The 27,874-nt window shown below is 45.4% G+C and overlaps 1 protein-coding gene across 1 annotated transcript; it reads right to left on the reverse strand.

Annotated features, from left to right (window-relative positions):
- Positions 1 to 11,955: 11,955 nt before the first annotated feature.
- LOC134998826 (E3 ubiquitin/ISG15 ligase TRIM25-like) lies at positions 11,956 to 15,600 on the reverse strand. The gene has a single exon (XM_063951386.1). It carries the CDS (start codon positions 15,592 to 15,594, stop codon positions 13,789 to 13,791), a length of 1,806 nt encoding a protein of 601 aa, XP_063807456.1. The 5' UTR covers positions 15,595 to 15,600; the 3' UTR covers positions 11,956 to 13,788.
- Positions 15,601 to 27,874: the final 12,274 nt, after the last annotated feature.

Consider the following 27,874-nt stretch of genomic DNA (forward strand, 5'->3'; position numbering starts at 1 on the left):
TGGTTATGCTTTGGAGGGGGGACTCCACGCCATTTTTTTTTCCGGGTTTTTCACGTTTTTTCCCGTTTTTTAAAATCGCGGCAAAATCCGCCAAATCGGCCGATTTTCGCCCGCGATTCTGGCGAATCCGTTTTTCATTGAATATGGTGAATCCCGGCAGGCACCTGCCGGGATTCACCTGGCGAATTTGGTCGAATTAAAAAACGGCGATAATTGCCGCAAATTCGACCGCAATTGCATATACCCCATAGTGAGATATTTTAGTATTTCTGGGTATGTTTTGTGATGTAGGCCATGCACCATTTTAGTTGCCCTTCTGTGTATAGTCTTTAATGTATTACTATCCTTTTGAAGATATGGCCTCCAGAACTGAACACAGTATTCTAGACGAGGCCGTACCAATGGGGGGGCACTGTGTGCGCGTGTGTGTGGCACTGACCCCTGTGTTTGTGTGTAGGCGACGTGTGTGTGTGTGTGTGTGTGTGTGTGTATGTGTAGGGTGGCACTGACCCCTGTGTTTGTGTGTAGGTGATATGTGTGTGTGTGTGTATACATACCTAGCCACTTTCTTCTTAGTGAAAGAGGGACAAGTGCTCCCAAAAGGGGTGTGGCCTACGAGAAGGGGCGTGGCTTTGTGGGAGGATCCGCAATCGCGAGCCATGCCCCGTTTTCGTCAGTGAGGGGGCATGCCCAGCACTCTGTGAGCTGCTGGCATGCCCCATCTCCTCCTGTCTCCGCTGCTCTGTTTTAGTTGCCCTTCTTTGTACAGTCTCTAATGTATTAATATCCTTTTGAAGATATGGCCTCCAGAATTGAACACAGTATTCTAGATGAGGCCGTACCAATGACCTATACAGTGGGATTACTTCTTTCTTTCTGCTGCTGATTCCAATCCCAATGCAGCCAAGCATCTGACTAGCCTTCCTCATTGCTTTGTTACATTGCTTACCTGCCTTTAAGTCACCTGAAATAGTGACTCCTAGATCCCTCTCCTCCTCAGTTTCCAATATAGTGCCATTAATACCATTTCTCTATCGTCCTAGTGGATGCTGGGGTTCCTGAAAGGACCATGGGGAATAGCGGCTCCGCAGGAGACAGGGCACAAAAAGTAAAGCTTTAGGATCAGGTGGTGTGCACTGGCTCCTCCCCCTATGACCCTCCTCCAAGCCTCAGTTAGATTTTTGTGCCCGGCCGAGAAGGGTGCAATCTAGGTGGCTCTCCTAAAGAGCTGCTTAGAAAAGTTTAGCTTAGGTTTTTTATTTTACAGTGAGTCCTGCTGGCAACAGGATCACTGCAACGAGGGACTTAGGGGAGAAGAAGTGAACTCACCTGCGTGCAGGATGGATTGGCTTCTTTGGCTACTGGACATTAGCTCCAGAGGGACGATCACAGGTACAGCCTGGATGGTCACCGGAGCCTCGCCGCCGGCCCCCTTGCAGATGCTGAAACAAGAAGAAGGTCCAGAATCGGCGGCAGAAGACTCCTCAGTCTTCTTAAGGTAGCGCACAGCACTGCAGCTGTGCGCCATTTCCTCTCAGCACACTTCACACGGCAGTCACTGAGGGTGCAGGGCGCTGGGAGGGGGGCGCCCTGGGAGGCAATGAAAACCTATTTTTGGCTAAAAATACCTCACATATAGCCTCCGGGGGCTATATGGAGATATTTAACCCCTGCCAGAATCCGTTAAGAGCGGGAGACGAGGCCGCCGAAAAAGGGGCGGGGCCTATCTCCTCAGCACACAGCGCCATTTTCCCTCACAGAAAGGCTGGAGGGAAGGCTCCCAGGCTCTCCCCTGCACTGCACTACAGAAACAGGGTTAAAACAGAGAGGGGGGGCACTAATTTGGCGTTAGAAATATATAAAAAAGATGCTATAAGGGAAAACACTTATATAAGGTTGTCCCTATATAATTATAGCGTTTTTGGTGTGTGCTGGCAAACTCTCCCTCTGTCTCTCCAAAGGGCTAGTGGGTCCTGTCCTCTATCAGAGCATTCCCTGTGTGTGTGCTGCGTGTCGGTACGTGTGTGTCGACATGTATGAGGACGATGTTGGTGAGGAGGCGGAGCAATTGCCTGTAATGGTGATGTCACTCTCTAGGGAGTCGACACCGGAATAGATGGCTTATTTAGGGAATTACGTGATAATGTCAACACGCTGCAAGGTCGGTTGACGACATGAGACGGCCGACAAATAATTAGTACCGGTCCAGACGTCTCAAAAACACCGTCAGGGGTTTTAAAACGCCCGTTTACTCTAGTCGGTCGACACAGACACAGACAGGGACACTGAATTCAGTGTCGACGGTGAATAAACAAACGTATTCCTTATTAGGGCCACACGTTAAGGGCAATGAAGGAGGTGTTACATATTTCTGATACAAGTACCACAAAAGAGGGTATTATGTGGGATGTGAAAAAACTACCGTAGTTTTTCCTGAATCAGATAAATTAAATGAAGTGTGTGATGATGCGTGGGTTCCCCCCGATAGAAAATATGGGCGGTATACCCTTTCCCGCCAGAAGTTAGGGCGCGTTGGGAAACACCCCTTAGGGTGGATAAGGCGCTCACACGCTTATCAAAACAAGTGGCGGTACCGTCTATAGATAGGGCCGTCCTCAAGGAGCCAGCTGACAGGAGGCTGGAAAATATCATAAAAAGTATATACACACATACTGGTGTTATACTGCGACCAGCGATCGCCTCAGCCTGGATGTGCAGAGCTGGGGTGGCTTGGTCGGATTCCCTGACTAAAAATATTGATACCCTTGACAGGGACAGTATTTTATTGACTATAGAGCATTTAAAGGATGCATTTCTATATATGCGAGATGCACAGAGGGATATTTGCACTCTGGCATCAAGAGTAAGTGCGATGTCCATATCTGCCAGAAGATGTTTATGGACACGACAGTGGTCAGGTGATACAGATTCCAAACGGCACAAAGGTGTATTGCCGTATAAAGGAAGAGGAGTTATTTGGGGTCGGTCCATCGGACCTGGTGGCCACGGCAACTGCTGGAAAATCCACCGTTTTTACCCTAAGTCACATCTCTGCAGAAAAAGACACCGTCTTTTCAGCCTCAGTCCTTTCGTCCCTATAAGAGTCATATCTGCCCAGGGATAGAGGGAAGGGAAGAAGACTGCAGCAGGCAGCCCATTCCCAGGAACAGAAGCGTTCCACCGCTTCTGACAAGCTCTCAGCATGACGCTGAGACCGTACAGGACCCCTGGATCCTACAAGTAGGATCCCAGGGGTACAGATTGGAATGTCGAGACGTTTCCCCTGCGCAGGCTCCTGAAGTCTGCTTTACCAAGGTCTCCCTCCGACAAGGAGGCAGTAGGGGAAACAATTCACAAGCTGTATTCCCAGCAGGTGATAATCAAATTACCCCTCCTACAACAAGGAAAGGGGTATTATTCCACACTATATGATGGTACTGAAGCCAGAAGGCTAGGTGAGACCTATTCTAAATCTAAAAAAAAATAAAAATAAAAAATTTGAACACTTACAAAGGTTCAAATCAAGATGGAGTCACTCAGAGCAGTGATAACGAACCAGGAAGAAAGGGACTATATGGTGTCCCGAGACATCAGGGATGCTTACCTCCATGTCCCAAATTTGCCCTTATCACTAAGGGTACCTCAGGTTCGTGGTACAGAACTGTCACTATCAGTCTCAGACGCTGCCGTTTGGATTGTCCACGGCACCCCGGGTCTTTACCAAGGTAATGGCCGAAATGATGGTTCTTCTTCTAAGAAAAGGCGTCTTAATTATCCCTTACTTGGACGATCTCCTGATAAGGGCAAAGTCCAGGGAACAGTTGGAGGTCGGAGTAGCACTATCTCGGATACTGTTACAACAGCACGGGTGGATTCTAAATATTCCAAAATCGCAGCTGATCCCGACGACAAGTCTCCTGTGTTTAGGGATGATTCTGGACACAGTCCAGAAAAAGGTGTTTCTCCCGGAAGAGAAAGCCAGGGAGTTATCCGAGCTAGTCAGGAACCTCCTAAAATCAGTGCATCATTGCACAAGGGCCATGGTAAAAATGGTGACTTCCTACGAAGCAATTCCATTCGGCAGATTTCATGCAAGAACTTTTCAGGGGGATCTGCTGGACAAATGGTCCGGATCGCATCTTCAGATGCATCAGCGGATAACCCTATATCCAAGGACAAGGGTGTCTCTCCTGTGGTGGTTACAGAGTGCTCATCTCCTAGAGGGCCGCAGATTCGGCATTCAGGATTGGATGTTGGTGACCACGGAGGCCAGCCCGAGAGGCTGGGGAGCAGTCACACAAGGAAAAAATTTCCAGGGAGTGTGATCAAGTCTGGAGACTTTTCTCCACATAAATATACTGGAGCTAAGGGTAAATTTATAATGCTCTAAGCTTAGCAAGACCTCTGCTTCAAGGTCAGCCGGTATTGATCCAGTGGGATAAAACATCACGGCAGTCGCCCACGTAAATAGACAGGGCGGCACAAGAAGCAGGAGGGCAAAAACTGCAAGGACTTTTCGCTGGGCGGAAAATCATGTGATAGCACTGTCAGCAGTGTTTCATTCCGGGAATGGAATCTGGGAAGCAGACTTCCTCAGTAGGCACGACCTCCACCCGGCAGAGTGGGAACTTCATCGGGAAGTTTTCCACATGATTGTAAACCGTTGGGAATTACCAAAGGTGGACATGATGGCGTCCCATCTGAACAAAAAACGGGACAGGTATTGCGCCAGGTTAAGAGACCCTCAGGCAATAGCTGTGGACATTCTGGTAACACCGTGGGTGTACCAGTCGGTGTATGTGTTCCATCCTCTGCTTTTCATACCTAAGGTACTGAGAATTATAAGACGTAGAGGAGTAAGAACTATACTCATGGCTCCGGATTGGCCAAGAAGGACTTGGTACCCGGAACTTCAAGAGAGGCTCACAGAGGACTTATGGCCTCTGCCGCTAAGAAGGGACTTGTTTCAGCAAGTACCATGTCTGTTCCAAGACTTACCGCAGCTGCGTTTGACGGCATGGCGGTGGAACGCCGGATCCTAAGGGAAAAGGCATTCAGGAAGAGGTCATTCCTACCCTGGTCAAAGCCAGAAAGGAGGTGACCGCACAACATTATCACCACATGTGAAAAAAATATGTTGCGTGGTGCGAGGCCAGAAAGGCCCCACGAAGAAATTTCAACTCGGTCGATTCCTGCATTTCCTGCAAACAGGAGTGTCTAGGGGCCTAAAATTGGGGTCCATTAAGGTTCAAATTTCGGCCCTGTCGATTTTCTTCCAGAAAGAATTGGCTTCAGTTCCTGAAGTCCAGAAGTTTGTCAAGGGAGTATTGCATATACAACCCCCTTTTGTGCCTCCAGTGGCACTGTGGGATCTCAGCGTAGTTCTGGGATTCCTCAAATCACATTGGTTTAAAACTAGTCAAATCTGTGGATTTGAAGCATCTCACATGAAAAGTGACCATGCTCTTGGCCCTGGCCTGGACCAGGCGAGTGTCAAATTGGTGGTTTTTTTCTCAAAAAAGCCCATATCTGTTTGTCCATTTGGACAGGGCAGAGCTGCGGACTCGTCCCCAGTTCTCTCCCTAAGGTGGTGTCAGTGTTTCACCTGAACCAGCTTATTGTGGTGCCTTGCGCCTACTAGGGACTTGGAGGACTCCAAGTTGCTAGATGTTGTCAGGGCCCTGAAAATATAGTTCCAGGACGGCTGGAGTCAGGTAAACTGACTTGCTGTTTTCCTGTATGCACCCAACAAACTGGGTGCTCTTGCTTCTAAGCAGACTATTGCTAGTTGGATGTGTAATACAATTCAGCTTGCACATTCTGTGGCAGGCCTGCCACAGCCAATATATGTAAATGCCCATTCCACAAGGAAGGTGGCTGCCCGAGGGGTCTCGGCTTTACAACTTTGCCGAGCGGCTATTTAGTCAGGGGCAAACACGTTTGTAAAATCCTACAAAAATTGATACCCTGGCTAAGGAGGACCTGGAGTTCTCTCATTCGGTGCTGCAGAGTCATCCGCACTCTCCCGCCCGTTTGGGAGCTTTGGTATAATCCCCATGGTCCTTTCAGGAACCCCAGCATCCACTAGGACGATAGAGAAAATAAGAATTTACTTACCGATAATTCTATTTCTCGGAGTCCGTAGTGGATGCTGGGCGCCCATCCCAAGTGCGGATTATCTGCAATACTTGTACATAGTTACAAAAATCGGGTTATTATTGTTGTGAGCCATCTTTTCAGAGGCTCCGCTGTTATCATACTGTTAACTGGGTTCAGATCACAGGTTGTACAGTGTGATTGGTGTGGCTGGTATGAGTCTTACCCGGGATTCATAAATCCTTCCTTATTGTGTACGCTCGTCCGGGCACAGTATCCTAACTGAGGCTTGGAGGAGGGTCATAGGGGGAGGAGCCAGTGCACACCACCTGATCCTAAAGCTTTACTTTTTGTGCCCTGTCTCCTGCGGAGCCGCTATTCCCCATGGTCCTTTCAGGAACCCCAGCATCCACTACGGACTCCGAGAAATAGAATTATCGGTAAGTAAATTCTTATTATTTAGCCTTTGGATTGTTGAGACCCAAGTGCATGATTTTGCATTTTTGGGCATTAAACTGTAATTGCCACACTCTTAACCATTCCTCTAGTCTACCTAGATCCTCAGTCATTTGTTTTACCCCACCTGGTGTGTCTACCCTGTTGCATACCGTTGTGTCATCTACAAAAAGTCATGTTTTTCCCTTTAATACCAATTGCAATGTCACTAATAAAGATATTAAAAAGCACTGGTCCAAGTACAGATCCCTGGGGTACTCCACTGGTAACATTTCCCTCCTGTGAATGCACTCCATTTACCACAACTCTCTGTTTTCTATCCTGCAACCAAGATCTTATCCATTCAATAATCCTAGTATCCAATCCCAAACTTCCAAGTTTATTTAGCAGTCTGCGATGTGGAACAGTGTCAAAAGCCTTAGTAAAGTCTAGATAAGCTATATCCACAGCTCCACCTTTATCCATCACTTTAGTCACACAGTCAAAAAAGTCAATAAGATTTGTTTGACATGATCTCCCCCCAGTGCATCCATGCTGTTTGGGATCCTGTCAATTGCTGGATTTGAGATAATCTACAACTTTTTCTTTTAAGAGTGTTTCCATCAATTTCCTTACTATTGATGTAAGACTCACTGGTCTGTAGTTGTTTGCCTCTTCATTGCTTCCACGTTTGTGCAGTGGGACTACGTTCACTCTTTTCCAGTCCTCTGGAATTACTCCTGTAGCTAATGACTGGTTGAATAATTCTGTCAATGGTGCAACCAGCACCTCTTTAAGTTCTTTTAGTATCCTTGGAAGTATCCCATCTGGCCACATAGATTTGTCCACTTTCAGCTTTGAGAGTTCTGTTAGGACCTTGTCCTCTGTAAATGTACTTGTTTCATTTTCCTGAATATCCCTGCAACTTAACTGTGGCCTCTTCCCCTCTCTTTCAGTAGTGAATACTGACTAAAATAATTATTAAGATGATCTACTATTACATTGTCTTCCTCAACAAAACTCCCAGTCTCTGTCTTTAGTTGTATAATTCCGCCTTTTGTTTTTCTCCTTTCGCTTATATATCTAATAAAAGTTTTGCCTCCTTTACCCAGTGACTGGGCCATTTTCTCCTCAGCTTGTGCCTTTGCACATCTGATTACCTTCTTAGTCTCCTTCTGTCAAACAAGATATAGCTCTTTGTAGGCGCTGCTGTTTAACCACTTAGCTGGCGTTTTTTTTTGCTCCAAAAACCGCTCCGAAAATGTTAGGGGGGGGGGGGGGGGGGTTTATTAGTGAATTAAGCGAAGAACATGTTTTTGAAGTTCTCCACAAAGATTTTTTTAAATAAATATTTTTTTAATATAAAAAAAAAAATATTTAAAAAATAAACAATTAAATAAATAAAAAAATCGATTTTAAGACATCGGAACATTGGTCACTATCGTGGAACATTGGAACATCACTAAACATTGCGACTGATACCGGTAAAGGGGGGGGATGTGGGGAGAGATCGCGGTGATGCAGGCAGATCACTGCTGGCCACAGTGATAGGGTCAAGGGGGGGGGTGCAGAGCCGCGGCTGTTTTTTTTTTTCTTCTCACGTACATCTGATGCCGGCAGGAAGGGTGGGAGCTGGGCTGCCTGTCCGATCACTGCTGGCTGCAGTGATCGGGACAGAGGCAGGGGGAGGGAGGGAGGGCAGAGCTTCTCTGCTGCTGATTCCCGATCACTGTGCACATAGTGATCGGGACAGAGAAAGGGAAGGAGGGAGGGTTTCCACTGGGTGGGGGTGTTGCTGCAGGGATGCCCGATCACTGTATACAGCAGTGATCGGAATACACTGCCACAGCAAGCGCTGGAGGGATGGCAGGTCCTGCTGAGTGGACGTTTCTGACTGGTCGCATCTGATGCGACCATGTCAGGGAAATCCCGGCCGTGTGTGGTCGCATCTGATGCGACCATGTCAGGGAAAGCCCAGCCTGGTGTGGTCTCATCTTATGCGGAGTGTGGTTCATTAGGTCAACATGAGGTTTTTTTACTGTTTTTGGTGTCGTTTTCTCCGTACAGTGACCGGGAACCCCAATTAGTGCACCGTGTCTCCTCACATGGCTCACTTCGCCTGCCATGCTTCAGGTTACCGTTCCCAATTGTAGTCCATGTGAATCGTTAAGTATGAAACAGGTAAAAAAAACCTGTCAATAACTCATGTCGACCTTTTCCATCTCGCACTAATAACCATGTCGACCATTAGTGGTCAACCCAATGTATGTCGACCTAATGACCGCCATCCCTTATGCGACCATGCCAGGCAAGTGGTTAAAAGATAACAGGCTGATGTGCGGGGCAACGTACAGTATGAATGGTCGGTAGCTCTGACCGTTCCAGCACCTGCAGCTATTGATTATGAAAGCTGCATGGTGTTGATGCCCACACACCATAGCAGGAACAGAGCTGTCCCTGGCTGTGGCGGCTGCCGGCTCATGGCTGCACGGGAGATCTCATGAGAGTAGCAAGACCTCGAACATGCGCACTGGAGCCGGACGGCAGGGAGACACAGCACTAAGCTGATGCACTGTGTGCTCAGGGGGGCGACGCTGGAGAGGGGAGTTTTCATTCACTCGCTTTGACAGACCAGATGTTCACACATCCTGTCGATGTAGTTTCCTGTTTCACCTCGGTAATGAGACGATGCAGGAAGTGGTATAGCGACATGATCCGTGCTGCTATAATACATCTCCCCTTTAGTTTCCACCTGTCACTGCATAATACCACCCTGAGCTGCAATTGACACACCCTTTAGGCGAAGCATGTCATGTAAGCTCAGCTCCCCACTGTGCGAACTCTCATACCATCTAGAATCTCCCTGAAACTAGTTTCCAAAAGTAGGCACGTATGGGTGGGACCTTCTGCCTCTCTTTCATGGCTTTGGGCGTCGTTTTTGCTGAAAATGTGCCTTATGGGCCCTACACATTGGCCAATCCGCCGCCTAGCTGCCCGACGGCGGATACGGCCGACCCGGCGGCGGAGGGGCAGTGACGGGGGGAGTGAAGTTTCTTCACTCCCCCCGTCACCCGGCTGCATTGAAGTGCAGGGAAATATGGACGAGATCGTCCATATTGGCCTGCATGTACAGCCGACGGGGGACAAGCGATGAATGAGCGCGGGGACGCGCATCGTTCATCACTGGAGCCTCCACACTCAAAGATATGAACGGCATCTCGTTCATTTATGAACGAGATCGTTCATATCTTTGACTGATGTTGGCCAGTGTGTAGGGCCTATTAAGTTGCACATAGGTGTGACAAGGACACACCAGGACACTGTGCTGATTAATTTGATATGCAACACTTGTATATCTGTGAGACTGAGGGGTACATTTACTAAGCAGTGATAAGAGCGGAGAAGTGAGCCAGTGGAGAAGTTGCCCATGGCAACCAATCAGCACTGAAGTAACATCTATAATTTGCATACTATAAAATGATACAGAGCTGCTGATTGGTTGATGGGGAAATTTCTCCACTGGCTCACTTCTCCGTTCTTATCACTGCTTAGTAAATGTCCCCCTTTGTCTCTGAATCTGTATACAAAGTGCTACAATGGTTCACCAGGCATGTGGCATGTTGAGGTTAGATGTATGTACGAGGACACATCTGTAATCACATCTCATCACAAAGGGTTCTTATAAACGGGATCCGGTGTGAAGATAGACAGTGTTAGGTTAACAATGTTTAGGTCGACCACTATAGGTCGACAGTCACTAGGTCGACATGTTTTCAAAGTTGACAGGGTTTCTAGGTCGACATGTTCTAGGTCGACAAGTCAAAAGGTCGACATGAGTTTTTCATGTTTTTTTGAACTTTTTCATACTTGACGATCCACGCGGACTACGATTGGGAACGGTAACCTGTGCCCAGCGCAGCGGTAGCGGAGCGAGGCACCTTGCCCGAACGCGAGGGGACACGGTGCACTAATTGGGCTTCCCGGTTACTGTACGGAGAAAATGACACAATTTTTTTTAAAACTCATGTCGACCTTTTGACCTGTCGACCTAGAACATGTTGACCTAGAAACCCTGTCGACCTAGTGACCGACTACCTATAGTGGTCGACCTAAACATTGTCAACCTAGACACCGTCGATCTAATGATCCACACCCCTTATAAACGCCCCCACAGTTTTATACATGTTTTCCTAAAGGCCCCCATCCACTAAGGAGTTTTATCTCAGCAATGAGTTGGATAATTTTTCCTGCAATCCGGCTGGGAGCTTCCAGGGAGCCCTGCGATTGCGATTTGCTACTTGAGTGTATTTTTTACATGTGATTTATCTCATGCAATCTAACGTTATTAAACCTATTTCTGTGTGATTGAGATAAATATAACGTGCAGAATGTGTGATCTGCGATTACGATGGGAGACACACGGGAGCGCACCTCGCACTGCAATCGCATGAAAAGGACATGCAATGTGACACTTTTCATGCAATCTGTCTCAGCAATTCGTCTCAATCGCATAAAACAGGCCATATCGCACTAGTGGATGAGGGCCTTAAGACTTCAGTCTCTGTTCTCCTACACCCTCTTCTTCCCACTGGGCATAGTAAGTAGCATTACTGTCTCATAGCTCTGAGGTCTCGAGTTCAAATCCTGATTAAAGAAATATCGGTATGTAGTATGTATTGGTTTCCTCCCACAGCTCAAAAATACACTAGTAAGGGGGGTACAGACTGAGAAATCCATGCTTAAATTCTAAGCAATCTGAACAGATTGCCTAGAAATTAAGGGGGTAATTCCAAGTTGATCGCAGCAGGAATTTAGTTAGCAACTGGGCAAAACCACGTGCACTGCAGGGGGGGCAGATATAACATTTGCAGAGAGAGTTAGATTTGGGTGGTTTATTTTGTTTCTGTGCAGGGTAAATACTGGCTGCTTTATTTTTACACTGCAAATTAGATTGCAGATTGAACACACCCCACCCAAATCTAACTTTCTCTGCACATGTTATATCTGCCTCCCCTGCAGTGCACATGGTTTTGCCCAGTTGCTAACTAAATTCCTGCTGCGATCAACTTGGAATTACCCCCTAAGCACAGATTTCTCTGTGTATAGGGTTCCAGCGACAGCCCGCACGTCGCTATCGCCGGCTCTAGATTTGGCATGTATGCATGCCAAATCTTGTGAGATCGCTCATTTCACAGCTGAGTGCTGAGTGGGGGGAGAGATGTGTGCTGAGCGGTCTGTGCTAGATCGCTCAGCACACATCTTCCCCGTGTGTATGGGGCTTTAGGTTAATTGTCTTTTCATATAAAAATCAACCCTAGAGTATATGTGGGTCCATGTGATGCGGAACATAGATTGTAAACTCCACTGGATAGGGACTGAGATATTCTTTAATTATGGTATGTACAGTATATACTGTCTGTGCTCATGTACTTTGTCTATTTTTCCCCTTGTATGGCGCTACAGAAGCCTTCTGGCGCCTTTTATATACACATTGAAATAAAACATGTATTTTGAGAACAACAATTAAAATTGCACTGTGCATCGGTATAAGCAGCCTTTATTTTGTTAATTATCATATACATATGCCAGAGTACAGGAATCCCAAACATGGATCCTGACATTTTAAGTAGAAAAATCAGGACAAAAATGATCAAACTTAAAAAACATAAGGATTATCTCATAGTCAAGATAGTCAGTAACCCAACTGAAGGAATTATTATAACAAGTGTATTATAGCGACTTGGTCCATATTCTACGCACATCCCCCTGAATTACAAGCACTTTTATAATAGAAATACTAATTATAAATAATTATACTTTGTGATTATGACAAATATGAGGTTAATAAAGCTAAGCAATGGGGCATGCTGGGAGGTGTAGTCCCACCCATCCCATTACAGTAGCAGAACTCTAAGAGGAGATGTATTAAACCTTAGAGTGAGATAAATGGGTATATTCAATTAGTGTCGGACACTTCACTAATTCAATTTATAGGCATTTCCAACAGGTTTTTGCCCATTTTCAACAATACAGATCCAACTATTTTTAAAGTTGAATTGGCATTGTCAAAAATGGGCCAAAAGCCTGTCAGAAATGCTTGCAAATTCGACAAAATAGGTGTATCGGCGGACGAATTCGTCGATACACCTGTTTTTCGACATGTCGGAATTTCCGACAAGACGAAAAAACGGCACTAGAATTGAATAGGTCAAATCCAGATTTAACCTACAAAAGTTGAAAAGTGCAGTTTTTACTACTTGTCGGAAATTCCGACACTAATTGAATAGACTTCAAAGTGGGAAAGTTGCCAATAGCAACCAATTCACTTCCAGATATCATGGCACATTCTATAAAATGACAGAATCTGATTGGTTGCTATGGGCAACTTCTCTACTTTATCTCTCCTGAAGGTTTGTTATATCTTCTCCTTAAAAGACAACACCCCATTCACACATTGCAGAGATCACAGCCACTGGGTGCAGGGGTGTAGCACTGACTACAGTAATAGGGAACACATCAGCTGATAGCTGTGATTGGCTGCAGTAATCGGTATGAAATACCTACAATCAAAATACCGAAGGTCAAAATACCGACAGCAATTGACAGACGGTCAAAATCCCAACATGGTCAAAATCCCGACATTTAAAATACAGACAAGGTCAAAATACCGACATGTAAAACGTCGTCAGGTCAAAATGCCGACATGAGTTATTCATTGTATTTTGGTGTGTGTCGACATGGGTCGTCATGGGCACCATATAAGTGTACCGCTGCGCTCGCCATGCTTCGGGCACACTATTGTATTCCCCCTCCAGGTCCACTGGGATGGTAAAGTATGAACAAGTCAGTTTCAATTTAAAAAAATCATGAAAAACTCATGTCGGCATTTTGACCTGTCGACATTTTACACGTCGGTATTTTGACCTTGTTTGTATCTTAAATGTCGGTATTTTGACTGTCTGGATTTTGACCTTGTCGGTATTTTGACTGTCGGTCAATTGCGGTCAGTAATTTGACAGTCTGGATTTTGATTGTCGGTAAATTGACTGCATCCCGCAGTAACTGTCTATCAGAACAAAGGGAAATATTAGAAATCTCACATAAATGTATATTGATAGTATGTAACACACCAGCAGGAGATCACATCCAGGCACACAGGACATCTGGTTACACTACATGAGAGGCGCTCCACTGTAGCTCCACCCACTGCTTCATTCTATATGTTTCACCAATCAGATGTGCCTCAGAGCAGGTTTTTCATGATCCTTTCTTGTAACTCCTGAAATTCCCAGATATGTCATTGTCTGTACAACCTCTCCCTATACATACTGCAACATGAAGGGGCTCAGTGAAGGTGGCAGAGAAGGTGTGTAAGTGTCTCATCGGAACCAGAGCATAAAAGGACAGCTGTCCAGCCTCATAGTCCAGATATATCCCCACATTATTACAGGAAATATTGCCGGGTAACCGGGTCTGTTTCCCGTCATGTATCAGTGAATACTGGTCACACAACCCCTTACACAAAGCCCAGGACTTGTCATTATACCCAATGTGTGACTGCTCTCCTGTCCTGTCTATACTGGGATAGCTCATCCCTACACTCCACCACCCTGATTCACTCACAGTCATATCCAGGTAATGTCGCCCTGAGGAAAAGCTGCTGGTGCTTAACACCTGGTTATAAAGCTGAAATCTCTCTGGTGTTTCTGGACGATTCTGGGCTTTATCTGACCATTTTGCACAACTATTAGCTGCCTTATATAATTGCTTATAATTATTAATACCTGTATATATATAAGTTGGAAAATCTATATTATTACCAGCTGTGTTTACATCCAGTATTATAGATGTAGGTTCCTTCTCATAGAGCCCTATTTTTGAACCTGTTATTATATCAGATTGTGTTTTTACACTCAAAGCTATATCTGTAGCCACTGGGACATTTTTTCCTTTCTTTACACCTGTGATTACATCAGATTCTGTATTACTCGCTGGGTTTACCTCCTGCACTCTGTCAGTAGATTCCTGCACATAGATCCCTTTCTTTATACCAGTTATCATATCATATAATGTGTGTAATGTCTCTGAGACATGTCCCACATCCAGATCTCCTTCACCATGGATCTGGTTATCATGTCTCTCTTTGTTCCCAGCATCACACCAATCACCAGCGACTGGTTCCTGTAAGACAGTCACTGGATCAGTCATGTTACACAGCTCCTCAATGTGACGCATCTTCCTGGACAGCTCGTCCTTCTTTCTTTCCAGCTGCTGGATCAGATCAGAGACTGAGAGTGTAACATGTTGTTCCTGCCTGGAGATCTCACCCAGGACTCTCTTCTCCAGGTCTTTCAGCTGTCTCCTGATGTCTCTAAACAGGGCAGTGACTGTCTCTGTTACACCAGCTGCTTTTTTCTGATCACCTCTCCTGCTCTCCATCAGGCTCTGGACTCTTCTCTCAGCCTCCTCTCTCTTTATTGTCAGTTTCTGCAGAACATTTCTCAGTTTCTTCTTCTTCTTCTCCGAGGCCACATCCAGCAACTCCACCTGGTGTCCCCGATGTTCTCCGGCCAAACTGCAGGACACACAGACACAGGCAGCGTCCTCAGTGCAGTAATACTCCAGGACCTTCTTATGGATGGAGCATTTCCTGTTCCCCAGGGCAATGGTGGGATCAGATAAGACGTGCTCTGCTGACTTGCTGTGTACTCTCAGGTGTTTATCACACAGAGAAGCCTCACACAGCAGACAGGATTTAGCAGCAGGTACAGGAGAGTCCACACAGTAAGTGCAGAAGATCCCAGTCTCCTCCTGATCTGGCCGAGTAGACAGGAAACTCCCCACTATGTTACACAGAGTTATGTTCCGTATCAGTGCAGGACGCTCCTGACACTCTGTACTGCATTCAGGACAGGCATAAACTCCAGACCCCTCCTGTGTATCCAGCACACGATCAATACAGACCCGGCAGAAGTTGTGTCCACATCTCAGGGTTACAGGATCTGTATAAATGCTCAGGCAGATGGAACAGTCCAGCTCCTTTCTCAGATCAGCAGACGCCATCGCTGGAAGCAGGAGAGAGAAGTGAAACTGAAAGTCTCTGAGAATCAGGAACCACAGAGGGTGGGGCTGACGTTGCTCTCAGATTACAGCTATGGGCTCAGTTATATTAAGCACACACAGCCCTACACACAGGACACATGCACTTACTCTGCAGTCAGAGAAGGTCATTTAATCAGCACAGATAACCCCTTCGTTGGGGAGTCTTTTCACACCCCTACTCTGAGCCAACATAAATATCAGTAACTAGGTGCTTCATCGCGCCCTATGGGCGCTCTTCACACCGTCGCAAGGGGCTACGCCCCCTTGACCCTTTGCACGCCTTTCTGGGGTTCAATATTTGTATTATATGGAGTATTACCTGCATTCCTTTGTTAGTGGTTAAATATTGCACAATGAAAGGGCGTGCGATGGTGAAGGAGGCGCAGCCCCTTGCGACGGCGTAAACAGCACCTGCAGGGCACGATGTACAGAATGTAGTGGGTGCGGGGGGGACGGCGGATGGGGGAGGGTGTCTGTAGATGCTGCGGGTGGAGGGGGGTCGGATGCGGGGGGGCCCGGATGGTGAAGGGTCGGGAGGTGCTGCGGGTGTCGGGGGAGCAGAGGAGTGGGGGCTGCAGATGGGGAGGGATCCGGAGGCACTGCAGGAGGGGGAGGGGCAGGGGTACCGTGGGTGGGGGAGGGGCAGGTGCGGGGATGTTGCGGATGGGTGAATGGTTCAGGAGGTGCTGTGGGATGGGAAGGGGTGGGGTAAGGGGTCCAGAGGTGCCGCAGGTGGGGCAGGGGCAGGTTCGGGTGGTGCGGCGAATGGGGTCCAGAGGCGCTGCAGGTGGTGGAGGGGCGGGTGCGGGGGTGCCGTGGGTGGGGGAGGGGCGGGTGGGGGGGACCGCGGATGGGGGAGGGTGTCTGCAGATGCTGTTGTTGGAGGAGGGGCAGGTGTGGGGGGAGACATATATGGGGGGTGGATGGTGGTGGAGGGGCGGGGAAGAGGGAGCCGCGGGTGTTGTAGGGGGTCTGGAGGCACAGCATGTGGGGGAGGGGTGGGGTGCCGCATGTGGTGGAGGGGAAGGTGCGGAGGTGTGGTGCATTGGGGAGGGGTCTGGAGGCGCTGCGGGTACTGTACCTGCCAAAAAGGTAGTTGGAGGGTATGCAGTAACAGGGCCAGGACAGGGGTGACGGGGCCAGGTCAGGGGTGACGGGGCCAGGTCAGGGGTGACGGGGCAAGGACGGGATGATGGGGCCAGGACAGGGGTGACGGGGCCAGGACAGGGGTGACGGGGCCAGGACAGGGGCAACAGGGCCAGGACAAAAATGACAGGAACAGAATAGGGGTGACAGGGCCAGGGTAGGGGCGGTAGGATCAGTACAGGGGTGACTGGGCCAGGACGGGATGACGGGGCCAGGACAGGGGTGACGGGGCCAGGACAGGGGCGACAGGGCCAGGACAAAAATGACAGGACCAGAATAGGGGTGACAGGGCCATGGTAGGGGCGGTAGGATCAGTACAGGGGTGACTGGGCCAGGATAGGGTTAACAGGGCAAGTACAGGGGTGACAGGGCCAGGATAGGGGTGACAGGGCAAGGCCAGGGGTGACAGGGCAAGGCTAGGGGTGACAGGGACATGACAGTACACAGGGCACGGGAGAGATTGGTATTAGGGACAAAACAGTGGTGACAGACAGATGTGTATTACCGGTGTCACTGCTGCTGGCTACTGCTGTCACACTCCAACCTGTTGGGATCTGCTGCTGCTGGAGACTTGGCATGGCTGACTCTCTCAGGCTGGAGTCCTGCTTCCTCTGCCCGCCCGCATCCCTCCCCCCACTCCTCAGTCACACCGTGGACCTCGCGCGGCTGCCAAGCACTGTGATAAGGGGAGACTGGGAGTGACTGGTTAGCCCCCAGGAGACGCTGCGGCTGGAGGGAGGAGGGGGTCGGAGCCTGCGAGTGGCGTGGACTTCTGCAGCGCTGCTTGCCGGCTAAAATGTGAGAAGGAGCTGGGACGCACCTCACTGCGGGCGGCAGCGCTGCAGCTAGCGGTGGGGTTGTCGGGGCTAGAGATAACAGAGGCAGTACGGAACCTGCACAACGGCAGGTGCCTGCGCCAGAGAGCCCCTGCTGAGCGTGCTGATGTGGGGGGTCAAGCACACAGTGAGCCGGTGCCCGTCTGTCTGTACGGCATACCCCCTCACACACCCCTGCCCAGCTCACACACCCCTGCCCAGAGCCGGATTAAGGGGGGGGCCCAGGGGGTACGTACCCCGGGTCCCACAGTTTTAGGGGGTCCCCCGGCTGGAGTAGCTGTAACCCAGCTCTGAAGCTCCCCCGTCCTGCCAGCAACAGCAGCAGCATTGTGCTACAGTCAGTACATGCTGCTGCGTGTTGGCAGGTCTGTGGTGTTGCAGGAAGGCTGCTGCTGCCTAGCTTACTTCTGCTTGTGCGGGTGTGTAGCTGAGGGGCCAAAATCCCCCCCCCCAAAAAAAAAAAAATCCCGGAATTTGCATAAGGGGCGTGGCTACGCCCCCGAACCCGCAGCAGGCACTGCAATGAGATAGGGCCCCCTGTCTCAAGTGCCCTGGGCCCCCTGGCTCATAATCCGCCCCTGCCTGTGCCATGTGCTTCTGCTCCTAGTCTCCTATAGATTTGCCCAGATCTGTGACTCATTTGACTAACTCCGCCCAGCGTTGTCACTCCACCCAGCGTTAGCAAATGAGGCACAAAGTCACAGATCTGGGCTAATATATAGGAGATATGTTTATGTAATGCTCACACAAATTATTCCTTATTATTTGTCAGAAACTTTGCTTATCCTTCTCTCTCCTCTTCTCTCTCTCTCACATGCCCTGAACAAGCCACATCCCTATACAATGCATCTCTTACTTCTGCCCTTGACTCTGTTGCTCCACCAACCACTGTTCACCCTCGCAGATCAACACCTCAACCCTGGCACACCAAATGCACCAGATATCTACAAAAATGCTCACGTAATGCCGAGCGACAGTGGAGGAAATCACACTCTAAAGCAGACTTCCTCCATTTCAAATTCATGCTCTCATCCTTCAGTGCTGCCCTTTCCCTCGCTAAACAATCATACTTCAGAATCCTCATCTCTACCCAGTCTTCCAACCCCCGGCGCCTCTTTGCCACTGTTAACTCCCTCCTCTGCCCACCACCACCTCCTCTCCCTTCCTCATTGTCTGCTCTTGACTTTGCCACTTATTTCACATCCAAGATTGACTCCATACGTCAGGATATCACATCCCACCAGACCAGCAACCAGCCACCACCCATCCCTTGCCACCCCTCCCCTTCCCTCTTACCAACTCTGACATCTTTCTCCCATGTATCTGGTGAGGAAGTCATGGCCCTCATATGTTCCTCCCCCCCCCCCCCCACACACAACCTCCCCGCTCGACCCTATCCCCTCCCACCTCCTCCGCTACCTCTCTCCTTCTGCCTGTTCCCATCTTGCCCACCTTCTCAATCTCTCCCTCTCATCAGACACTGTCCCCTCTGCCTTCAAGCATGCTCTTGTCTCCCCTATTCTTATAAAACCTACCCTTGAACCTAACACTCTCTCCAACTATCGACCCATCTCTCTCTTCCCCTTTGCCTCCAAAGTTCTTGAGCATATTGTCTATAATCGCCTCACTGCCTTTCTTTCCTCTCACTCACTGCTTGACCCATTCCAGTCTGGTTTCCGTTCTCTCCACTCCACTGAAACTGCCCTCACAAAAGTCTGCAATGACCTCCATGCAGCCAAATCTAAGGGCCACTACTCTCTGCTTATTCTTCTTGACCTCTCTGCTGCTTTTGACACTGTGGACCACCCTCTCCTTCTGCAAATCCTTCACTCTCCTTGGTCTGCGTGATACTGCCCTCTCCTGGCTGTCCTCCTACCTCTCTGATCGTTCCTTCTCTGTCTCCTCTCATGATGCTATCTCCCCCCCACTTCCACTAACTGTTGGTGTCCCCCAAGGCTCTGTTCTTGGTCCTCTCCTTTTCTCTCTCTATACGTCCTCTTTAGGTGAACTCATTAGTTCTTTTAACTTCCAATACCACCTCTATGCTGATGACACACAAATCTACCTCTCCTCCCCTGATCTTTCCACGGCTCTCCTCACTCGTACCTCAAACTGTCTTTCTGCTATCTCTTCCTGGATGTCCCAGCGCTTTCTTAAACTCAACATGTCTAAGACTGAGCTGATCATCTTCCCACCCTCCCGCACAGCCTCACCTCCCACAATCTCATTATCCATTGATGGCATGACTATCTCCCCTAGCCCCCAAGTACGCCGTCTTGGCGTAATCCTTGACTCCTCCCTCTCCTTCAAACCACACATTCAGCACCTCTCACAAACCTGTCATTTTCATCTCAAAAACATCTCCAGGATCAGACCTTTTCTCACCCAGGATGCCACTAAGATCATTATTCACTCACTGATTATTTCCAAACTGGACTACTGTAATCTCCTCCTAACTTGCCTCCCTGACAATCAACTCTCTCCACTCCAATCTATCCTCAATGCTGCTGCCCGGCTCATCTTCCTCACCAAACGCACTACGTCCACCTCCCCTCTCCTACAAGCCCCTCACTGGCTTCCCTTTCAGAATCCAAATCAAACTTCTCACACTCACTTACAAAGCACTCACCCACTCCTCTCCCATCTACATCTCTGACCTTATCTCCATTTACTCTCCCACCCGTCCTCTTCGCTCTGCTAATGCACGCCAACTCTCCTGTCTTCTGATTTCGTCATCCCACTCCTATCTCCAAGATTTTTCACGTGCTGCTCCCTTACTCTGAAATTCTCTACCTCTCCCCCTCAGACTCTCCACCTCTCTACAGAACTTCAAACGGGCTCTTAAGATCCACTTCTTCACCAAACCCAGCCAAATCTCATCCTAACTCTCTGTGTACCCCATCTGTGTCACCCCTGTCTGTCTACCCCTCCCTTTAGAATGTAAGCTCTCACGAGTAGGGCCCTTTTCCCTCATGTGCTTATCCTTTTCTTACTTTAATAATCCTCAACTGCCCAGATCCCGCAGTTTTTTGGCCACCTGGAACATCTCTGTTGTTAACTGGTGTAGTTATGCTTAGTTACCCTGTACTTGTCCTATATTGTCTTCAACTGTAAGTCACTGTCTTCCTGTTTTGATTATGTGCATATGTACTCTGTAATTGAGTGCTGCGGAACCCTTGTGGCGCCATATAAATAAAGGATAATAATAATTATCCCTCTTAATATTGGAATAGATAATCTACCCATAATAAAGAAAGGTTGTGTGAGGAACTGCGCCACTCCTAGATGTAGCTGTAGGGTCTGGGTAGCAGCTATAGAACAGGTGGAGGGTGTACTATACACACCCCTTAAAGGTATATAGATGCAGAGAAAAAAGTGCTCAGCGCTCCCCCTTTCCCTTTACTAAGATATTATATATAAAATGTTTTAAATAATTTTCACAATAGAGAATAGTGTATTAAAAAATGTATATTTTTATTTAAAGTATAAATAAAAAACAATGAATATAAATTTCTCTCAAATAATTGATCAATTAATTAATTAGAATGTAATAAAAAATAAATGAAGAGGACTTTTATAGTAAAAATATATATAAAAAAATACTAATATCCAGTTGATGTCAGATATAACTAAAAAATTGAACCAATTAAAATAATGACTTTGTTAAAGTGCCTGAATTAATATATTACACACCTAATACCGGTATACAAAAACAAAAACAGACATGCAACACAGATGTGTACACAAATGGATCCTGCAGTATTTTCACCTGTGGGTACACTATTTAGCGTTTTACCCCATTCAGTGCATGTAAAGTCTCTATAAGGTGCAGTAACCTCTTGGCAGTCTGTAGTTGATAGCGATCACTTAGATTTTTAAAAAATAGAGATTTTCCAGGAACAAGGTACTAAATTCCTTTGCTTGGAATTAGTCTTTGTAGGTACCTTAATCCGTTGGTGGTGTGGTGAGGTTCTCGTGGTCTGCCGGCAGACACCCGCTGCTCCGTGTCCCTCTGATTCCGGACTCCGTGCAGGGATCGATTGTTCCGCAATCGACGCGTTTCGCCTTAGTGCAGGCTTCGTCAGGATGGCTGGATAATCGATTTCACGGATCCCCTCCGTCTTTATAGCCGCTGCTGTGCTCCGTTTTCTTCCGCCCTTAGTTAAGATGGCCACACTGTATTCGTTCTTTGGTTAAAGTGTGTATTTTGCCCATACATTAAAGATAGCCATATATACTGGTTTTTGGCTTTAAATGCTCATACTCTATGGCGGTTTAGTAGAGCAGAGTAAATCCAAGATGATTTTTATTACTTTTTAATACTTTTTTGTGTGTAGTCTCCACATTGGTTGCTATTGGTTACAGCCATTTGAATTATAAAATGTGAGGATCCCTTATAGAGACATTGATGGACATTGGGAGGAAAAAACGACATGCAACAAACACAGAACACAAAAATATTTTAGAGGTTTATATTAGGAGATTTAAAAGTCTGCTGAAGAGTATTTTATATTAGTTGAAAAAAATATATATATATTTTATACATGAATTATATTATTATTTTATAAAAATATATAAATATAAAAATAAAAATAAAAAATATATAAAAATATGTAAAAATATATATATATATAAAAATATATGAAAGTATATACACAGATATGGGATTGATGTTCTATCCTCTATTCTTTCTTTATATTAAGTGAGCGAAGAAGTACATATAATAAAGAGGTACATTTTATTTCATTTCAAAAAAGGTGCTAGTTCTATATCTATATTAAGGCCCCGTGGAACCAGGGTACCTAGTTCATAGATCATTTTTGTTTCTTCTCTGGACAGGAGGTCTTCAGTATCTCCTCCTCTCCATGGTTTTATGATTTGCTTTAAACCAACGAATTGTAGAAGACTTGGATTTGAGTTATGTTTTTCTTTAAAATGCACGGGTACGCTATGGTTATCTTTTCCATTTTTTATATTGCATAGGTGTTCCTGTACCCGTACATGGAGTTTTCTTTTTGTTCTACCTACATACTGCAGGCCACACGGGCACCACAGCATGTAGATTACTCCTGTGGTGTGACAGCTTATTCTCCCTTTTATTGTAATCGTTTTTTTGTTTGTGAAGGACTCTACCTCTTTGGTTATTTTTGTAGAGTTGCATCTTGTCTTTCTGCAGGCTGTACAGACTCCGCATCGTGAAAAGCCATTCATATTCTTTTTCTGTCCACCTACGATCAAGCTCTGATGACTTCTGACCAAGGCTGTCTTGATGGTGGGGGCCCTTCTGTAAATTATCCGTGGGTATTTTGGCAGTATTTCCTTAAGGTCTTCATCTGTTTTGAGTACGTGCCAATGCTGTTTTATACTTTTTTCGAGTAGCTTACTCTGGGCGGAATAGTCTGATATGAAAAGGATATCTTTCTGTTCTTCTATTTTCTTACTCTTATATTTCAGCAGATCTTTCCTGTCTACTTCTCCGATTCTTTTTCTTTCATTCTTCAAATACTCTGGACTGTATTTCTTCTCTATAAAATTGTCCATCATTTTATTTGCTTGTAGTTCAAAATCTGATTTTCTGGAACAGTTTCTTCTTATTCTCCTGAATTGTCCTCCGGGAATGTTCCTAATCCATTTTTGATGGTGGTTGCTGGCTGCATTGAGATAACTATTACAGTCTGTTGGTTTGACAAATGTCCTTGTTTCCAATCTGTTATTATTTTTGAATATGGTTAGATCCAGGAAATTGATGGATTCCTCACTGATAGTAAAAGTGAATTCTAAATTTTCTATATTGTTATTCAGTTGTTTAAGGAACATCTCTAGGTCTTCTCTCTTACCTTTCCATATAACAATGATGTCGTCTATGAATCTTGCCCAAAGTTTCAAATTGTGCAGCTGGGGTTGGTTATTCCATATTTTCTTACTTTCCCATTCTGCCAGGAAGAGATTAGCGTAAGCTGGCGCAAATTTACTGCCCATGGCGGTCCCTTTCGTCTGGACAAAAAACTCTTCTTTGAATTGAAAATAATTATGTTGTAGAATGAACATCATGGATTCCACTAGGAACTGTATTTGTTCTTTCTTGAGGCTTGCATCTTCAGACAGTCTTTTCTCCACATATTCACATCCTATCTCGTGGTGTATGCAGGTGTACAGTGATTTGATATCACAGGTTGCCAATAAGAGGGTCTCCTCGTATTCTATGTTGTTGATCAGGTTTATCACATGTGTGGTATCTTTGATGTAACTCCGTTGCTTTACCACTACCGGTTGGAGAAATGTATCCACATATCCTGATAAATTGGCAGTCAGGGATCCAATGCCTGCAATTATAGGTCTTCCTGGTGGTTTCTTCTGATCCTTATGGATCTTTGGCAGGTGGTAAAAATTTGGGGTAATTGGATTTTTTTGATTAAGGTATTCAAATTCTTTTTTATTTAAAATTCCTTGGTCCATCCCTTTTTTCATAAGTATCGTCAATTTCTCCATATATCTTGTAGCAGGATTTGTTTTCAGTTTCTGGTAGGTGGTGTTGTCTTCTAGTTGTGATAGCGCTTCTGCTTCATATGCTGATCTGTTCATGATCACCACTCCTCCTCCTTTATCAGCTGGTTTGATCGTTATGGTGTTATTTTTACTCAGTGTCACCAGTGCTTTTCTTTCCTCCTTGGACATATTCCATTTTCTCTTGGGGATGTCCTCTGTCATGTTCTCTATATCTCCTTCTATTAATTTCTGAAAAGTTTTTATGGATGGTCCTTTCAGGTAATGTGGATAGAATGTAGATGGTTCTTTTAGGCCTGAGTGTATGAATTCTTCCTCGTTTTCGTCCTGTTCACCTATATTTGGCTGTTTTTTCTTGTGGAATTTCTTAAGTGTTAATTTCCTGATAAATTTATGTAAGTCTATGAAGGTTGTGAATTTATTCAGTTTATTAGTTGGTGCAAACTTGAGTCCTTTCTGTAGTACTTTTATTTCCATAGGGTTCAGATTGTAGTCACTCAGGTTGAAGATGCCTTCTGTAGACGTTTCTTCGCGTTCTTTTTTGTTTTGTTGCTGTTTCGTTTTCCGCTTGGTTTTAATGCCTCCCCGTTTTCCTCGCTTGTGCTTGAACTTAATGTTCTCCGTTTTCTCTTCCCCTTCTCTTGCTGGGATTGTGTTGTTTTTGGTATTGCTCCTTGATTCATCAGGACTTGATCTTTGTAGACCATGCCTAAAAAAGTGTCCATGTATTGGTCCGCATCTTCTTCTTCTCCATATTCCTCATCTTCTACCACATGTATTTTCCTATCCTTAATGTAATCAATTCTATTTGCAAGTCTATGTATAAGGGTGTTGGCTGATAGATTCATTTCCTCCTCTTGATCCCGTCGTCCTTGGTTGAAGCTTGATCTTATGGTTTGCTCATTCGGATACCGTGTATCGGGCTTCTTCTTTTCATATCCCTGTTCCCTTTCTCTCCAAGGTCTGGTCTGTGTGTTATCCTTGGGGTGGTCTTCATCTCTATATCTCCTCTGTCGTTCTCCTCTACGGGTTTCATTATCTCTATAGGACTTATACCTGCTGGTATCTGTCTGATATCTGTTCTCTCGTACGTCCTGTCTGTTTGTTCCTTGATCCCTCTGGTGGGGTATTCTTCTTCCTGTATCATAGGATCCATTGTACTGAGGGTATTGGGATTGTATCCCTTTCCTCACGCCATAATATCTGTCTTCTTGGTGGAAATCCTTCTTCCAGTTCCTATAGTCATTCTCGTAGTCATCTAGATCTCTATTAAATTTTCGTTTTTTTTGTTCAATCACTTCTTCCTCTACTCTTCTAATTTTATTCCGGGTTAAGTTGTCAAGTTTCTTAAAGTCTTCTAGATCTCTTAGGGGTTCAATCTTCTTCCTAATTTTTCCTATGTCCTCTTCAATCCTCCTGATGGAAAGTTCTCTGTCCTCTATAATTAATTCCATCAATTTATTGGAGCATTTGTCCAATGTAGTGTTCCATTTTTCCAGAAACCTACCGTCATTTGAAAGAAACGTTGGTTTTTTCAAAATTCGAAGACCTCTGGGTATCATTTTCTGGTTCAAGTATTTACTCAGTGTAGTGCTCTCCCACCATTGTTTCACTTCCATTATCTCTAGTTTTTCTAAGGTGAGATATAATGTACAGAAATTTTCTTCTGAGACTGATGTATTTTTAGTATTGTCACTCCTCCTTTTTATCCCTGGTGCAGTAAAGTCTTCCAGGTGCTTAATTCTTTCTGCCTTATTAAATGCCATTATCTTTGTATATAATTTGATATATTTCTATATTATAACGTTTTAACACTTGTAGTTGTTCAAAATAAATCAACCAAAAAATATAATATATATATAATAACAAAAGAATATATATATATATATATATATAGGAAGGCTGCTGTTCCTCCAATAGTAGAAAGGTTTATAAAGAAAGGTTGTGTGAGGAACTGCGCCACTCCTAGATGTAGCTGTAGGGTCTGGGTAGCAGCTATAGAACAGGTGGAGGGTGTACTATACACACCCCTTAAAGGTATATAGATGCAGAGAAAAAAGTGCTCAGCGCTCCCCCTTTCCCTTTACTAAGATATTATATATAAAATGTTTTAAATAATTTTCACAATAGAGAATAGTGTATTAAAAAATGTATATTTTTATTTAAAGTATAAATAAAAAACAATGAAAGGACTCAAGTTTGCACCAACTAATAAACTGAATAAATTCACAACCTTCATAGACTTACATAAATTTATCAGGAAATTAACACTTAAGAAATTCCACAAGAAAAAACAGCCAAATATAGGTGAACAGGACGAAAACGAGGAAGAATTCATACACTCAGGCCTAAAAGAACCATCTACATTCTATCCACATTACCTGAAAGGACCATCCATAAAAACTTTTCAGAAATTAATAGAAGGAGATATAGAGAACATGACAGAGGACATCCCCAAGAGAAAATGGAATATGTCCAAGGAGGAAAGAAAAGCACTGGTGACACTGAGTAAAAATAACACCATAACGATCAAACCAGCTGATAAAGGAGGAGGAGTGGTGATCATGAACAGATCAGCATATGAAGCAGAAGCGCTATCACAACTAGAAGACAACACCACCTACCAGAAACTGAAAACAAATCCTGCTACAAGATATATGGAGAAATTGACGATACTTATGAAAAAAGGGATGGACCAAGGAATTTTAAATAAAAAAGAATTTGAATACCTTAATCAAAAAAATCCAATTACCCCAAATTTTTACCACCTGCCAAAGATCCATAAGGATCAGAAGAAACCACCAGGAAGACCTATAATTGCAGGCATTGGATCCCTGACTGCCAATTTATCAGGATATGTGGATACATTTCTCCAACCGGTAGTGGTAAAGCAACGGAGTTACATCAAAGATACCACACATGTGATAAACCTGATCAACAACATAGAATACGAGGAGACCCTCTTATTGGCAACCTGTGATATCAAATCACTGTACACCTGCATACACCACGAGATAGGATGTGAATATGTGGAGAAAAGACTGTCTGAAGATGCAAGCCTCAAGAAAGAACAAATACAGTTCCTAGTGGAATCCATGATGTTCATTCTACAACATAATTATTTTCAATTCAAAGAAGAGTTTTTTGTCCAGACGAAAGGGACCGCCATGGGCAGTAAATTTGCGCCAGCTTACGCTAATCTCTTCCTGGCAGAATGGGAAAGTAAGAAAATATGGAATAACCAACCCCAGCTGCACAATTTGAAACTTTGGGCAAGATTCATAGACGACATCATTGTTATATGGAAAGGTAAGAGAGAAGACCTAGAGATGTTCCTTAAACAACTGAATAACAATATAGAAAATTTAGAATTCACTTTTACTATCAGTGAGGAATCCATCAATTTCCTGGATCTAACCATATTCAAAAATAATAACAGATTGGAAACAAGGACATTTGTCAAACCAACAGACTGTAATAGTTATCTCAATGCAGCCAGCAACCACCATCAAAAATGGATTAGGAACATTCCCGGAGGACAATTCAGGAGAATAAGAAGAAACTGTTCCAGAAAATCAGATTTTGAACTACAAGCAAATAAAATGATGGACAATTTTATAGAGAAGAAATACAGTCCAGAGTATTTGAAGAATGAAAGAAAAAGAATCGGAGAAGTAGACAGGAAAGATCTGCTGAAATATAAGAGTAAGAAAATAGAAGAACAGAAAGATATCCTTTTCATATCAGACTATTCC

This window comes from Pseudophryne corroboree, chromosome 2 (genome assembly GCF_028390025.1).
Source record: "Pseudophryne corroboree isolate aPseCor3 chromosome 2, aPseCor3.hap2, whole genome shotgun sequence".
In the NCBI taxonomy this organism is placed as follows: Eukaryota; Metazoa; Chordata; class Amphibia; order Anura; family Myobatrachidae; genus Pseudophryne; species Pseudophryne corroboree.